Raw genomic sequence first — 13,667 nt, forward strand, 5'->3', positions numbered from 1 at the left:
GAAATACAATGCTATCCCACATAATAGGCCTGGAATCAGGTTCAGTTTTGTTAAGACTGTGTCACATCAGATGATTACGTAACTCAAGGTAATATCTAATCCTGTAGCTCATGCAGTGTTTTATAATATCATCATGTAATATATAATCCATCCTGAGTAAATCTGTAAACAAATGCTGCTTGGCTTTGTGGCCTTTTCATTGTCAAGAGACAGGAGGAAGGTATAACTGACTATTGAGAGTCTCCACTTAGCAAATTAAGAACTATTATATTCAAGAAGACAATTCCACTGGTGATAAGGTGACTGTTGAGCAGAGCCATGAATGAAGGCAGGTTAGGGTGACGTTCTCCAACAAGACTCACCATTCAGCAGCATCTAAGAACGAGAAACAGAACCACAAAAATGAAGAAAAAAAAAAACTAAACAATGGATGAATTAAATGCAGGCTCTGTGGGACACATGATTTATTTAAGTGTAATTTGAGATCATGTTACATTAGTATGTGTGTGATCTGATTTCATGCAGCCATTGTGAGGTTTAGGAATAGGTTCTAGCCGCTGTTAAATTACAGACAACCATCAGATGAAGACTGGTCTCATTATGTGTTTACACCCGTGACCTTTGTATCCACTGATGTAGAAACCTTTGGCCCCTGCCGGTGCCCTCGGGTGCCATTGTATGAGCTTTGAATGATTTCTGTAATCTAACTCATTTATCAAGATGAAAACTCAAAGGACACTCTTACAGCAGTGAAGGTGCATTTTTCACTATGAAAAATGCTCTCTGACCCAAATGAGAATAGAAGCTTCATCGCTCACTTCTGCCAAGTAGCAGCACAGTTCAGCAATGTCCATCTCTGAGAGGTTCTTTAAGAGGGGGACCTGTGAGACCCCGAACAGGCTCCACTTAATTGCCTGGACTTGTCTCCTCAAAGTCTTCTCGTGGCAGCAGGCCCTGGAAACAGATGTAGTGAGAGTTGCAGTAGACGGGGGTTTTGTTGGGGGAGGCCTGGACCTGCTCTGGTTTCTGTGAGGCGAAGGGATTAGATCCACTGTCCCTGATGTGCATCTCCAACTCCAGCAGAATCTGCAGTGAGTACTTGAGCTCCATCTCACTGTTGGGGCAAAGAGACGGTGCAGGAATCGATTCATTAAGTAAGTTTAGCTTTTTGGTCCTCATGAGAGGCCGGTGAGAGACTAAACACCTGTTCACTTAATTCAACATCCATCTACAAGACAACAAAGAGGAACGGCGTCAACAGAAGAAAAAGAGAACAACATCAATAACTCAATCACTCCAATCTGCAGGGGGGAGTTTGCTGAGAGCGCCCGCAGCAAGAGAAACAAACGGGAAACCAGTGTGATCTGGGTTGTGGGCAATGATAAGACTGAGGACTGCGTTTTAGAAGAGGGTTAAGGAAACCAAACATGATATGTGTGTGAACAACAAGAGGTGGTGGTGCAGCATGTAAATATTTTCTATATTAATCACTTGTGACTCAGATATTCACTGCTGCTCAAAGGGCAAAAAAATCTCACTATCTCTGTTTTAAAATGTGAAACAGGTTTTTTTTATTATGTGACTAACCTGAACATGGTGAAGAAGGAAGGGATGTTGTAGTCTCTGAGCAGCAGAAGGGTGGGCAGCCAACCCTCCACCAGACCCTGGTTAGCGTGGAACCCTGGGTTTAAAAAAAAAAAAAACACAGACACACACCAACTGTCATCAAATTTTGATGCAAATCTTGTTCAGTCCTGATTGGTGCGTGTGTGTGACATCACCGTTTTCTGACAGACACTAAAAAACACTGAGCTGTCTGTTTCTCGCCACATCCATCAAACACAGACTGACAGAGAGAGAGTCGGGTCTCTATTGCCCAGTCAGGTGAAGATCGAACGGATTACACTTCATTAGTCTCCGGCTGCACGAGTCTTTCTCTCAATATATTTCCCTCAGGACGTGTCACTGACGGTGTTGTGCATTCTGCCTAATTAACAGTCAATATGACAAAGTTAATCTGGCCCCAAACAGGTTAGCCCCGTCTACCTCGTTTAATTGAATTGCTCAAACTCACACCACACCAACTGAAAATATACGACACCCACACACACACAGACAATCCGGTGCAGCAGTCTGGCTGTATTTGAGCTGGGTGGATAATCCTGCAGCATATTAACTGACAGATGTCACTTTCCCCTGACTCTGGTTTATGTCAGCAGTATGTTTTTTTTTTTTCAGAGCAGCAGGGTAGTTTGTTGAATGGCTCGCCCTTCAACCAGACAACTGAGGTTCAAGCCACCATGGCAGCAAATACTGTAAATCCATCCAGCTTAAGTGTCCTTGTGTGCGAGACAAAACCAGGAGAACAGCAAACAGAGAGTTTCCCCACGCTCATCAATAAAGTCTCATATTATATGTCAGCCCAAGAGGAAGATGTAATCACAGATTAAAATTCAATCAGCCTTCAGAAAAAAGACAAGAAAGCTATGAATTTGTTAAAGCTTCAGCTGCTGTGTAACATGCATACTGGTGTCTATACTGGTTATGTGTTTGCTGGAGGGGCTCAGATGATGCCACAGAGACTAGAGAATTGTAAGGCCCGTGATACTGGCACACAGATGGTATCATGTTATTCACTGCCTGCTGCATCTTCCCAGGGAACTCAAACTGCAGAAAGAGAGGATTTTGATTTGAATAATGCACGCCATGATACAAACACCCCTGAGGTTACACTCCTCATCACGGTAAAACATTTAACAGTAGGGAGGCATTTAGGCGTTAAGACCTTCAGGAGATAAGATGACAAAGAGATGTTCCAGTCAGACTGTTAATGACTGCAATAATCGTTTACCACCAGTGCGACTGGGCCGTATGGTAGATAAAGTCGCTGACTGATGGTGGACTTTGTTTGTTTTCTGGTCTGAAAAGCTACATTTATAACTTTGAAAATCCAATTTATTTCACGGATGAGAGAAAGCTATCTGGATGTTGTGTCTGTGTTTTTGAAGCGCCTGTTTGCGTTGGTCTATCTCTGCGTGGATGACAACACTTCGCTCCCATCCGTCTGATTTGTGAGAGCTGACAGCTGACATCATCCACCCTCTCCTATTCTCTAAGGTCAAACCTCCCTGTTTCCTCAGCTTATCAGTTTTTCACTGCCTCCTTGTAGTCTTCCCCTCTCTCATTCTCTGTCTGACTGTCACACAGTGTCATACACACACCTTCCTCTTTATTCCTTTTGTCACGCTGCCTGCTCCCCTATCACTTAAACAGTGTTATAATGCAGTGCTCTGCCAGCTTTGCAGTATGAAATGCAGCCAAACACTCAGTCAGTTTGCTCACAGGATGACTGACTCATGTATATTTAGCTCCAGTGGAGCCTGCAGTGATTGCAGTGACAAGTGAGCCAGGGGTTATGGGTGCAGTTGGGTTGGGGCTTTACTGCTGCTTTGCAGGTTAAAGGGTCAGAGATGTGATTCAGCGCAAGAGCTTAGGAGGTGTAGGGTTATAGTGCCATTTTAATGAGGTGGTTGTCTGTGAGGGTGGACAATCGGATGGACACAGTTCAACGTGCTATTTTTTTCTTCTTTTTTCTTATTCTTATTTCTGTATAAGTTACTGTAACTATCAACTATATCCATAATTCAGAAAAAAGGTTTGAATATTGTTTGTCCTCCGACTGAAAACAGGACAGGGATGGAGGGGTTTTTTTAAATCAGTGATTTTGCACATGGCCATGGCATGCAATGTGCCTGAGTCAATCTGAGGGGGTGGACTCAGACTCCCCTTCCAAAAGGGCAGCTTACCGACATTATGCTGAGTCCAGCAACCAGAAGCCAAACTCTTTCCCAGCTGCTCCCATTAATTACCCAAATCCCCAATAAAAGCCTGGCACTAATGAATAGGCCAGATCCAGTGAGTTATACGTCCTCTACTTGCTCTGTTCTCTGAAAGAGGTTATTGTCAGACAAGCACAAAGGGAGAGAAGTCGCTGTTTCTGACCACTTAATCTAAGTTGTTTCTATTTATAGCTGCAGTGATTGTTCTGTTCATTGCTGGGTGATTTCAAAGCAATCCGAGGTGAAAGAAAGCTTTCAACCAGACCTAACTCAAGATTTTTGAGTTTGTACAATCACATCTCACATCAGGATGGCACAATGAAGTGGGTACATACCAGGATGAAACCCGACCACCAGGTCTGGCCTGGCTGCTTCCTCTTTCTCCACCAGATCCTCCCAGAACTGATGGTACAGTCCCTTGTAGGCGCTGATGTAGACTCTCTGCTTGGGACCAAATGTCCTGAGAGGAGGCCTCATGATGGAGCTGTCCACCACCTCTGGTCCCACCATGACTATCTCTATGCCCTGGTGTCCAGGGAACATGTGGTTCAGCTCATCATAGTCAGTCAGTCTGGCTCCCATGGTCTCATTGTGGGATACCCCTGCTAGGTGAATAGTGAGGGGTTTAGAGTTGGGATCCAGGCCAAAGCGTTGAATAGCCATCCCAACTGTGAGAACTCGAGAGAGGAACTCGCTCTGAAGCCGCCACAAAGACTGTCGCAGGTCAGCATCATCTGGCCGCGTTCTGCTGGCGTTTTTCCAAAGGTTTGCCATGTTGGCACCGGACAAAATGGCGTCCAGACGTGGTGTGAGGTCTCCCTGCATGGGGAGCCAGTCGTCCCAGTTCTTTACCTCAGCGACTGACTTGGACCACTTCTCAGTGGGTAATGGAAGGTCTCCTGTGTGGGTGGCAGAACACTGATGGTTTTATTTGACACAAAAGTGAGGACACAGATAAGTGTTGATTCTGCCGGCCAAGTTTAGATTGTGTTTGAAAAGCAATCAGAGACATTCAAAGGCTGAGGAACTTTAATTAAAATTTCAGAATTGCACCACTATTGCACCACTACTTTCTGTCACTTTTTGTCTCTCAGGCATTCAATCTCTGCAACTCAGCTTTAAAATTATACCATCTCATTAGTGTGATTTCTCTGTTTTGTGAAATCAAACAGCTGTTCAGGCATTTTAATTTAAATGGCACCGCCTTTTCATTTCTCACCGGTGAACATCAGCCACTCCACCAGTCTGTCAATGGCCACAAGACGCAGCATCTTGCAGACCTTTTTATGCAGAGGCCAGTCCTTTTTCTGACAGTCTTTGGTGCAGTAGTACACATTCAAGCACCTGTGAGAGCACGATAAGGGGAAAAGCAACACAAGAGATGGAGAGAAACTGTGAAAGGCCAGGAAGTTAAACAGGAGTACTTTAAATTGGAGATTGCAAGAGCTTGCCATGTGTTATCAACACATTAAAACATAAGAGTGTGAACATGGTAAACATTGAACTTGCAACATGCTAGCAATGTAATGCGAGCAGGTTGGCATCTTCATTTTAGCATCAGCTCAAAGTGCTGCTATATCTAAGGTTGCATATATCAAGATGCGTCTTTATAATTAGAATCTGTAGTTTGTGCCAGGATGTAAATACCACCCTACATTCATCTATAGGCCATCGTTCTGTTTGACCTTATACAGCAGTAAACTCACAACACTGAAGACAAATTCTGTCCTGTTTTAGATGGCAGCTGGCAAAAACATCCATGACTGGCAGAAGCTGGAATTTATTACTGATTATATGACCTCTTTGTATGTACCGTATGTACAGTTTAGGTGGTGAGGTAATGTGTTGGATTAGAGGACTGACAGCCAGTGCCAGTTGGCACTTTGGGAGACTATATTACTTTACTTTGCAATCATTTGCAGCCTCAGAGGCAGCCACATTTACATAAAATCATTTATCAGCCAATGTGTTCTGTCACAGTGCACCCGCTAGGACGCACTAGTCCTCCAAATGAGACTTACAAGTGGACAAAGGAATCAAAACAAGGTGAGAAACTGAGGCTGCTGAACAATATTTTTCAGACATTCTTCAGGCTCAAGAGTAATAAATAGGGTCAAATTAATCAGAATACGAATTGAGAATGTAATGGAAAGTCACTAGCAGACACTGTTGGACTATTGGTGGTAATTCTCAGATGTCAAAGGTTGGGCTGGTTTTACTCGTCAGCGATTCTGTTTTTTCTCCACTGCTACTGGGAACGTTTCTGAGAGAGGCAGTAGCAGCTGAGAATTCGCGGGGAATGCACATGCATGACGGTGTGTGTGAGTGTGAATCAGAGTGAGAGAGATAAACAGAGCAACAGGAGAGCAGAGAGCCGTAACAAAAATGAGGTGCAAAAACCATGGGACCCCTATGAATATGGAGCATTATATCCCACTCCTGACTCTCAACACACTCCTTGAAATACTCTCCATGGTGTTGTGACACTATAAACTACATTAAGCTGCTCTTAATAAGGTGCAGAGGAATGAATCACAGTCAAGGGACTTAGCTATATTTGCCACTGGCCATTGTCCACCTCTGTGGAGCTGTCCACACCTTGGTGGCCTATCATTCTACCGCTAATACAATGGCAACAGGTAATGCTTCACACATGAAAGCTATTGGGCAGCAATGTCAAAACAATGTCCTCATCGAGTGATGATAGAGCTGAACAGAGAACGGCGTAGCTTTCAGTGGCCCGAAATATTCTGATTGTCAACAATGATTCATGTTAATCAGTGTTAATGCTAGAATATTATAAATCAAGCACCACAGACCACCTACTAAAGCGAGCACATCAGTGATCTCAAGGTATCACTCTTCGGTTGTGGCTTTGCACTCACTTCACACAGCGCTTCAGGGTCTGTCCCCCGGTGAGGTGGTCTGGCAGTTTGTTGCAGCCGGTGCAGAACTTAAAGGTCTCCTCTATCTTCTGGAACATCTCCTTGTAGTTGCGGAATGAGATTCCTTTAGGCTTTCCCTCAACAGCAGCCCTTGTCAGTTAGTGAGCAGTGTGAAAGCGTGGGACAAAATGAAGTCATGAAGTGCGACTACGTGAAAAAGTAATCGTTTATAACATATATGTCATATAAACAAATCAATGTCTGGCTGTTATGAAAGTGAATCAAGAGTATAACATCAGTTTTAGCAATGGCTGTTAACATCAGTTTTTACCTGTACTCTCCGTAGTCCTTCATGTTGAGCTTGTTGAGAATCACCTTAGAGAGCCCGGGCACGTTGGCGTCCAGAGAGTAAAAGCCAGACTGGTCAGAAAAGACGCTATCAGTCCCTGGAGTGTAGGACTGAGGGAGCGCTGGGATCTGTGATGCCATGTTGTAGCTTTTTTTCCACTAGGAGAAGAGATATGCATGAAAAAAACAGTGTATTTAATTTCATTTTGAACATATATCACTGGCCTGTCTCAAAAAATCTTGTTTTCGCTGACTCCTGTGGTTGAACTTGTCACCCTGATGATGTGACGCAGAGTCGTACTCCAGGACACTGTGACATCATTGTCGGTTTTGTTTACAGGTGCAACGCAGCACATCTCTGAACACACACATTAGTGATGCTGTGATGCAATCAGAGCTTTAGAGAGACAACAAAATTTGAACCTAGGCCTGCAACTCAGTGTCCCCTGGCTGGGTGTCGCATTGGCCAGTCAAACATGTGCAAGTGCATATTCCTCATACAGCAGATTGCTTTATGAGACGTGCCATGTTTTTACGGTTTACCTTGTGATCATGGCAACAGTAATTGTTGTGGTGATTACTTTTCAGAGTTGCTAATCCTGTCACACAGTACTATAAAATATCATGCAGTGTTTTGGTGTCTGTCATGGAACTGGACCCGATACCTGAAACAACACCCCCCCACCAGTTCAACCAGACAGACCACTGACAGATACAAAGCAGAGTCAGTGGGTTGTGAGGGACGGAGACAGAGAGTGAGACAGGGACCCCCCCAACCCACCCCAAAGTCAGACTGACAAATGACAAAAAGCAGAGCTGGAAATATGGACTTTAGCAGGAGGTATTTGTAGTATGAATCCAGACAGGGTTTGAAATGCTTCTCTTGATAATGCATGACTGCCGCCAGGACCCACAAAAGCTATTTCAGTACCGATGATAACGTTACACAAGTGAGGATTTTCAAGCAACACTTTTTCGAGGATTTGAGATTTTACCAAGCAACAGTGAAATGGGCTATACATAAACTGAGACAGCATAGATTCCTCCCTTTTACACATTGTCCTAATCTCAAGGTAGACATAGGTATCATTTCTCAACATAGGTGCGATGGTGTGGAGTGCACCAGGCTTGCCTTTGTGCTTTAAAATACATCCTCTTACATCCACGTACACTCCAGCCTGACGCCCTGATGACAGAACCCCTCACAACAAGAGGGATCGCCCAAATCTCAGACGAGCAGAGGCTGCGTGAGGCATGTTCCTCCTGTTGCGTCACACTGCCCTGGATGAAAATCCTCCGTCCCCACAAGCCATGCAGCCCTACTTGCATATCACATGATTTATTTACTTGGTTCGACATGAGGGAAAATAAAGAGGGGAGAGAAATGTGATCATCTGGTGGTGGCACACTCATCTCTGCAGCTCACATGTCTCCTTCAGTCTTTCTTTAGATTTTACTGGGAACTAACGTCCAAGTCTAAGCTTGTTTAGACTCGTGTGTGGTGGCAAGGATGCAACATTTAATCTGTTTTGTTTGGTTTAAATCAAGTGCCTGCCATTCTTTTTCTCTGTTCATTGTGATTAACCTGTTTCTAAAGTGCAGCAGTGCTTAACCTGGCCTTTGAAAACACACCAAAGTGCAATTAACTGCACCCAGCTCGCAGCAATAAAACACTATTCTTAGCTTGGGAACAGCACAATAAATGCTTTCTTTTGTACTCTCGGCACCCCTCATTCCAGTTTGACATGAAAACAACTTTTCCTCTGCTTTGAGAAACTTTGTATCTTTTCAATTTCATACTAAGTGTTGCTGGGGGATGATTTGGTCTTATCGTGTCTGCAGACAAAATTGAAAGGTCTATATCTAATTAGTTCCTTCATATCTACAGAGCACCAGGGAGGCATGAACAGATTTCCCATGGGAGGGCAGGTTTTTTGCTTTTCTCTCCTCACATATCTGACCATGACAGTTTGTTTTTTTTTTAGCTTGCAAAGACACCTCCACTCACTATCTGGCCACAGCCACATTATCAGAGGTATTTTAGCAGCCGTACCTTTGGTTCCAGACGAGCAGAGTAGCTTCTAGATGATTCTCAGTTGTCTCGGTTCTCGGTGCAGGACAGGAGAAAGTGATTGACAGGTCCTTATGCTGGATGTGAACACCTCATGAAGCGTCTCTGCTGGGGTCTTGAAAACTTACCCCCACACAGCCAAAGTAGGAGAAGGGTGGGTTGAGGACTATGGAGTGCTCCTGGCATCTGAGGTTAGGGAGGGGGTGACCAGGGAGAGGGAGCTGGATGGGTTGGGGAGATGGTTAGCCTTGGTGGAAGGTGGGGGCTGAAGAGGAGAGGAGTGGAAACCGGGACAGAAGGACATTTTTAGAAAAAGATGGGTGGGGTGTCGTGAAGGGAAAAGGTTGGGGGGAGGTTTGGGAGAAAAGGTGGAAACTCAAACAGGGAGTGAGGACATACACACAAACAGAAGGATAAAATACCCCAGAGTGATATAATCCTCAAAAACACACTTTGCTGGGATGAGAAGATGCACATCACAAACCAGGAAATGAAGTGATAACAAACATCGGAAAGCAAATTTCAGGAATCAACAGAGGTGCGGCAAACAAGTGTACGTGTGAACGAAAATCGTCTTTGATATGTAAATACTTTATCCTTTCATCACTGTGTGTTTTTCTGCTTAAATATCTGCAGCTTGAAAGCTTTGACTTCCTCTTATTATTCATCAAGTGCAAGAGTCTTAACAGAAAAACAATCTAAACTAATTTCAGATTTGAAAGTACTGCGTGCCTGTCAGGTCATTTCTGTGAGTCACACACTGAGGCAGCCTCTTTGTTAGTGTACAACAGCTGATCATTTGAATGCGGTAAATGTTATGTTTGTAATAACGACAAACGCTGCCTTTTAATTTAAAAAAATTTATTTGGTCCATCGGAACCTGAGATTGAAAATTAAACATACATATGTTTGTACACATATACTCATATCCCGCTCCCAGAAAAGATCAATAAAATATATCTCACATTCATCAGAGATCCATTTTTTCAGCATTAGGTTTCTTTTTTTTTGTTTCTATCATACTTTAATTCTTTTTTTTTTTTTTACAAGTTTAAAAGGGTCAGTTGGTTTTTTTTTTTTCTTCATTTTTTTTTTAAATCTTTTGAGTGACCTATGTTTGCAGTCTGTACAATTTACAAGGAGGAAACCAGACAAAGGAGAAGAGAGAAAAGGCGTTGTGTCGGCTGCTCTGTCAGAGACCAGGTTTTCCCTGGTTGCAGCCTCTTCAGCAGCAGGGGGCGCCCCTGAAGCACAGAAGAGTCCCCACTACAACTGAACAGACAGAGGGGTGGGCTCATAGGACACAAGCATGAGCCAAAAATGACAATTATGACAAAAAAAAAGTATAAAACAAAAATCATGTAATCTCATGTAAATGTAAAGTGATCCAGCAGTGACACTGAATTCTGAGGTGCCTTGTCTTTGCAGGTGTTTCAGTGCAGGTTCATTTCTTGTCAAGCTAATCCCTCTGGGCTCAAACTAGAGCTTTAAATTATCACATTCCTTTATCTGCCATTCATCAGCTCAGTAATCAACAGTATTCATTAGACAACAGGCCTGCAAATCACTTACACAAATAAATTAGACACTATATTCACAGCTGCTTTGGCTGTGAAGATGCGCGCACACACACACACACACTCACACTCATAGGACAGATGTCTGAAAGTGGTCATTACACATCACGTTTCTTTGGGAAAACATATTTACACTAACTTCAGCCTAAGGTTTCTTTAAAGAAACGTTACTCCGCTGTAGTAGTTTTCTTACAAAGTGTCCTGAAGGTGTCACGAAGCCCGGAAGCTAAGACTGCAAGCACTGGGTCACAGTGCTGCCGTCGACCGTCGCTGCTGACAATACCGGCAAAAAGGGGGCGTTGCTCATGAGGTGATGCACTTGTTTGACTCAAGGTCGCTGAGCTGAATCATCTCACGGAGGAACAATAATCAGACTCAGAGTCCTCCAGGGATTTTGCTTATCAGCGTTCAAGTTTTTGTTCCATTTCACTTCATAATAGTAAGACATCAACTTGTTACTATAGTACCGCATTAGTCTCCCCCCTCTCTGATAAAACATCTACAGTATGTTGCCATGGTGAGGATCGAGCAATCCTTAGTGAAAGAAGAGAAATGGCTTTGACAGAAATTGGGGGGAAAAAAGGAGCGGGTGAGGCCCTAAAAGAGGACCTGCATCAGACAGCTGTGGGCAAAACTTCCTTAAAAACAACGCAGAGAGAACTAAACTCTTTTCTGTGTCACAACACGTCTCAGGGGTCCCTTCTCTCTCTCGTTATGTGTGCACACAGTCTGACAAAACGGTAATTTGTTATTACACGAGGACTCTGTGCTGCCGCTATGTGCTGTCGGCCTATTCTTGTGGGAGGATGGCCCAGATGCTCGTGCTGCACCCAAGCAAACAAAAGTGGTCCCTGACCTCCCAGAGTAAACTCGGCAGCTCCTCTTAAGAACTCCCCTATGGCAAACTGACTGTTCAAACAGCCAGTAGCTCCTCTAGTGCTCCCTAAGTACACTACAGTGTAAATCGACATACTGGCAAACTGCTGAAGTGTGGGAAACAGACAAATACTCATTGACCATCTGTACCAAAAAGGATCAGTCACAATCCAAAGGCGCAAGACGCAGCGTTAATTCTCTCTCTACGATGTCGTGTGTGTGTGTGTGTGTGTGTTCAGATGTAAACTGACGCCTGAAGTGGATGTGAAAAGGCAGTGTGCCTGAAGCTGATCACGTGACGACTCGCCTCCAGCGTTTCGACCCAGAAGTGAGGCTGAGTGAAAATGAATTAGAGGAAAGTAAGAGAGAGGAAAAAAAACAAAAAAAACAGATGTGGTTGTTTCTTTGTTGGGGAAAAAGCTAAAAACAGTAAGCATGTCTATCAAAGCGCTAGGTTGAGAATTTTATGATGCGTCAGTCCTTCGCAAGATAAAACCTCACAATCACGTCAACACTTCCTACACCGCAGCGTGGCCAGTAAGTGGTAACAAACAGCGATATAAACAAAGATGCTATTCCAGCTACCGTACGCCTCTCACTGAATCAGCTTGAGGATTCGCTTGACTCCAGCTTACTACACAAATCATGAGTTTGGTCCTGAGCAAGAGAGCGCTAGACAGCACTGCTGTGATGATGGGATCTGGAAACACACAGTACTGTATGAATGATGGCTTTTTCTACGACTGCAAAAACACAAATGTGGACAAGACGGCAACAAAATTCATGTATAAAACGAGTTGGACTGATACTGATGAGTGTGTTGTCTCACATATAAAAACATGTATGAGGATGAGTAAAACTGGAAGCTGGGTTTGGCTCATTGAGTACCGTGTTGAGGGGCTGGCGGAGATAAACCTCCCATGAAGCATCCCACTTTTTAGCGGTCTTTGTGCACGACATGAAGGGTAGGGTGGTGGCGGTGTTCGGGGGGGGGGGGGGGGGGGGGGGGGGGGGTCTGATCGTTGCAGGTGATTGGCTCATAGGTTGTGGGCCGGCAAATGGCTCAGTAGTTACAGCACTCCACCCTGGCTTTTGTGAAGCTCATGGAAAGCAGGGTCATCTCCAAGCATATGAAACCGAGGGCTGACATCTGTTCCACATACAGCGCTTGTACAAAAGAAACCCTCCAGAATTTAAAGTAGTCTGAAGTGGATCCTGGTAGATGCCCAGGTGAGTCATCGTCTTGTGGGTACGTCTTGGTCACTCCACGTGGCCTGCTTCCCTCATTTCATCCTGACATGGCACATCCACTTGGCAAGGGGCAGAGCGCGTGAGGGCCGGATGAAAACTTCAGCATTTATGGGGCATTAGGAGGAGAGCACATAAACGCTGCCCGTTCATGCTTTACATTCAGGTGTGTGTTCATCCAAAAAAAAAAAAAAAAAAAGACACACAAATACACATCTTTCTCTGTGTTTTAGGGCTGCACACACCACTTGACCACACTGCCCTGGCTTTCCAGTGGTCTGACAGTTCATTGGATTGGAGTCTGTGTATGTACAGGATAAAGTAAGGCGGTGGTCATAGCGGCCTGGGCCGGTGCAGGCCATCGATGTCGGGGGTGAGCTGTGGGCTGTGGGTGGCTTTAGTGGGGGTCCAGTCTCCCAGAGAGGCCTGGGCTGCCTTGCGGTGAGCCAGGCGGTGTGTGATGGAGAAACCGGCGTTTCCCTCCAGCTGTGAGAGCACAACCAGCACCTGCCTGCAAGGGGAGACAGAGAGCACAGAGAAAACACTGAGCTGCTGAGAGACACATCCACTTTCAGGCCTTTAGAGTTTCAGTCAAGGACATGTTGAGCTTACTGAATACAAATATGACACTCTTCAGCTGTGAATTGTGTATTATGCAGTGAAGTAAGGGAGTGTATGAAAATTATTGGGGTGAGAAGGCTGGGCTGAACCTGAATTTTATAAAAACCAAACCTTTCCTCTGCATTACTAATATTTCTTTGGAGCATCCACTTATCTTCAAAATACTGAACTACTGCCATAGATCCCTCTGGTATAAAATGTA

The 13,667-nt window shown here is 44.4% G+C and overlaps 2 protein-coding genes across 3 annotated transcripts in view; both read right to left on the reverse strand.

Moving 5' to 3' along the window:
• Positions 1–431: 431 nt before the first annotated feature.
• On the reverse strand, positions 432–9,283 carry LOC139608877 (putative protein MSS51 homolog, mitochondrial). The gene is made up of 7 exons (XM_071462996.1): positions 9,126–9,283; positions 7,056–7,231; positions 6,725–6,874; positions 5,059–5,183; positions 4,175–4,738; positions 1,588–1,681; positions 432–1,114 (listed from the first exon to the last, which is right to left on the reverse strand). The coding sequence occupies exons 2-7, from the start codon at positions 7,211–7,213 to the stop codon at positions 907–909; spliced, it is 1,299 nt and encodes a 432-aa protein (XP_071319097.1). The 5' UTR covers positions 7,214–7,231; positions 9,126–9,283; the 3' UTR covers positions 432–906.
• Positions 9,284–9,987: 704 nt separating this feature from the next.
• The window catches only part of capn15 (calpain 15), a 38,101-nt gene continuing 34,421 nt past the window's right edge, over positions 9,988–13,667 (reverse strand). Inside the window, exon 12 of one of the 2 annotated variants that reach the window (XM_071462432.1) lies at positions 9,988–13,355. In XM_071462432.1, the coding sequence (XP_071318533.1) occupies positions 13,178–13,355 (178 nt within the window). In that variant the 3' untranslated portion in view covers positions 9,988–13,177. The remainder of the gene's footprint in view (positions 13,356–13,667) is intronic. The other variant, XM_071462431.1, reaches the window with a different exon arrangement.

The sequence above is a fragment of the Trachinotus anak genome, unplaced genomic scaffold (genome assembly GCF_046630095.1).
Source record: "Trachinotus anak isolate AG129_WGS33_773 ecotype Australia unplaced genomic scaffold, CSIRO_AGI_Tana_v1 ptg000025l, whole genome shotgun sequence".
Lineage (NCBI taxonomy): Eukaryota > Metazoa > Chordata > Actinopteri > Carangiformes > Carangidae > Trachinotus > Trachinotus anak.

Coding starts and splice junctions, on each gene's coding strand:
- LOC139608877 (XM_071462996.1), bottom strand. CDS start 7,213: ATGGCATCACAGATCCCAGCGCTCCCTCAGTCCTACACTCCAGGGACT. Junction 6,875..7,055: donor AAGGACTACGGAGAGTACAG/GTAAAAACTGAT, acceptor CTAACTGACAAG/GGCTGCTGTTGAGGGAAAGC. Junction 1,115..1,587: donor TCCTTCTTCACCATGTTCAG/GTTAGTCACATA, acceptor TTGCCCCAACAG/TGAGATGGAGCTCAAGTACT.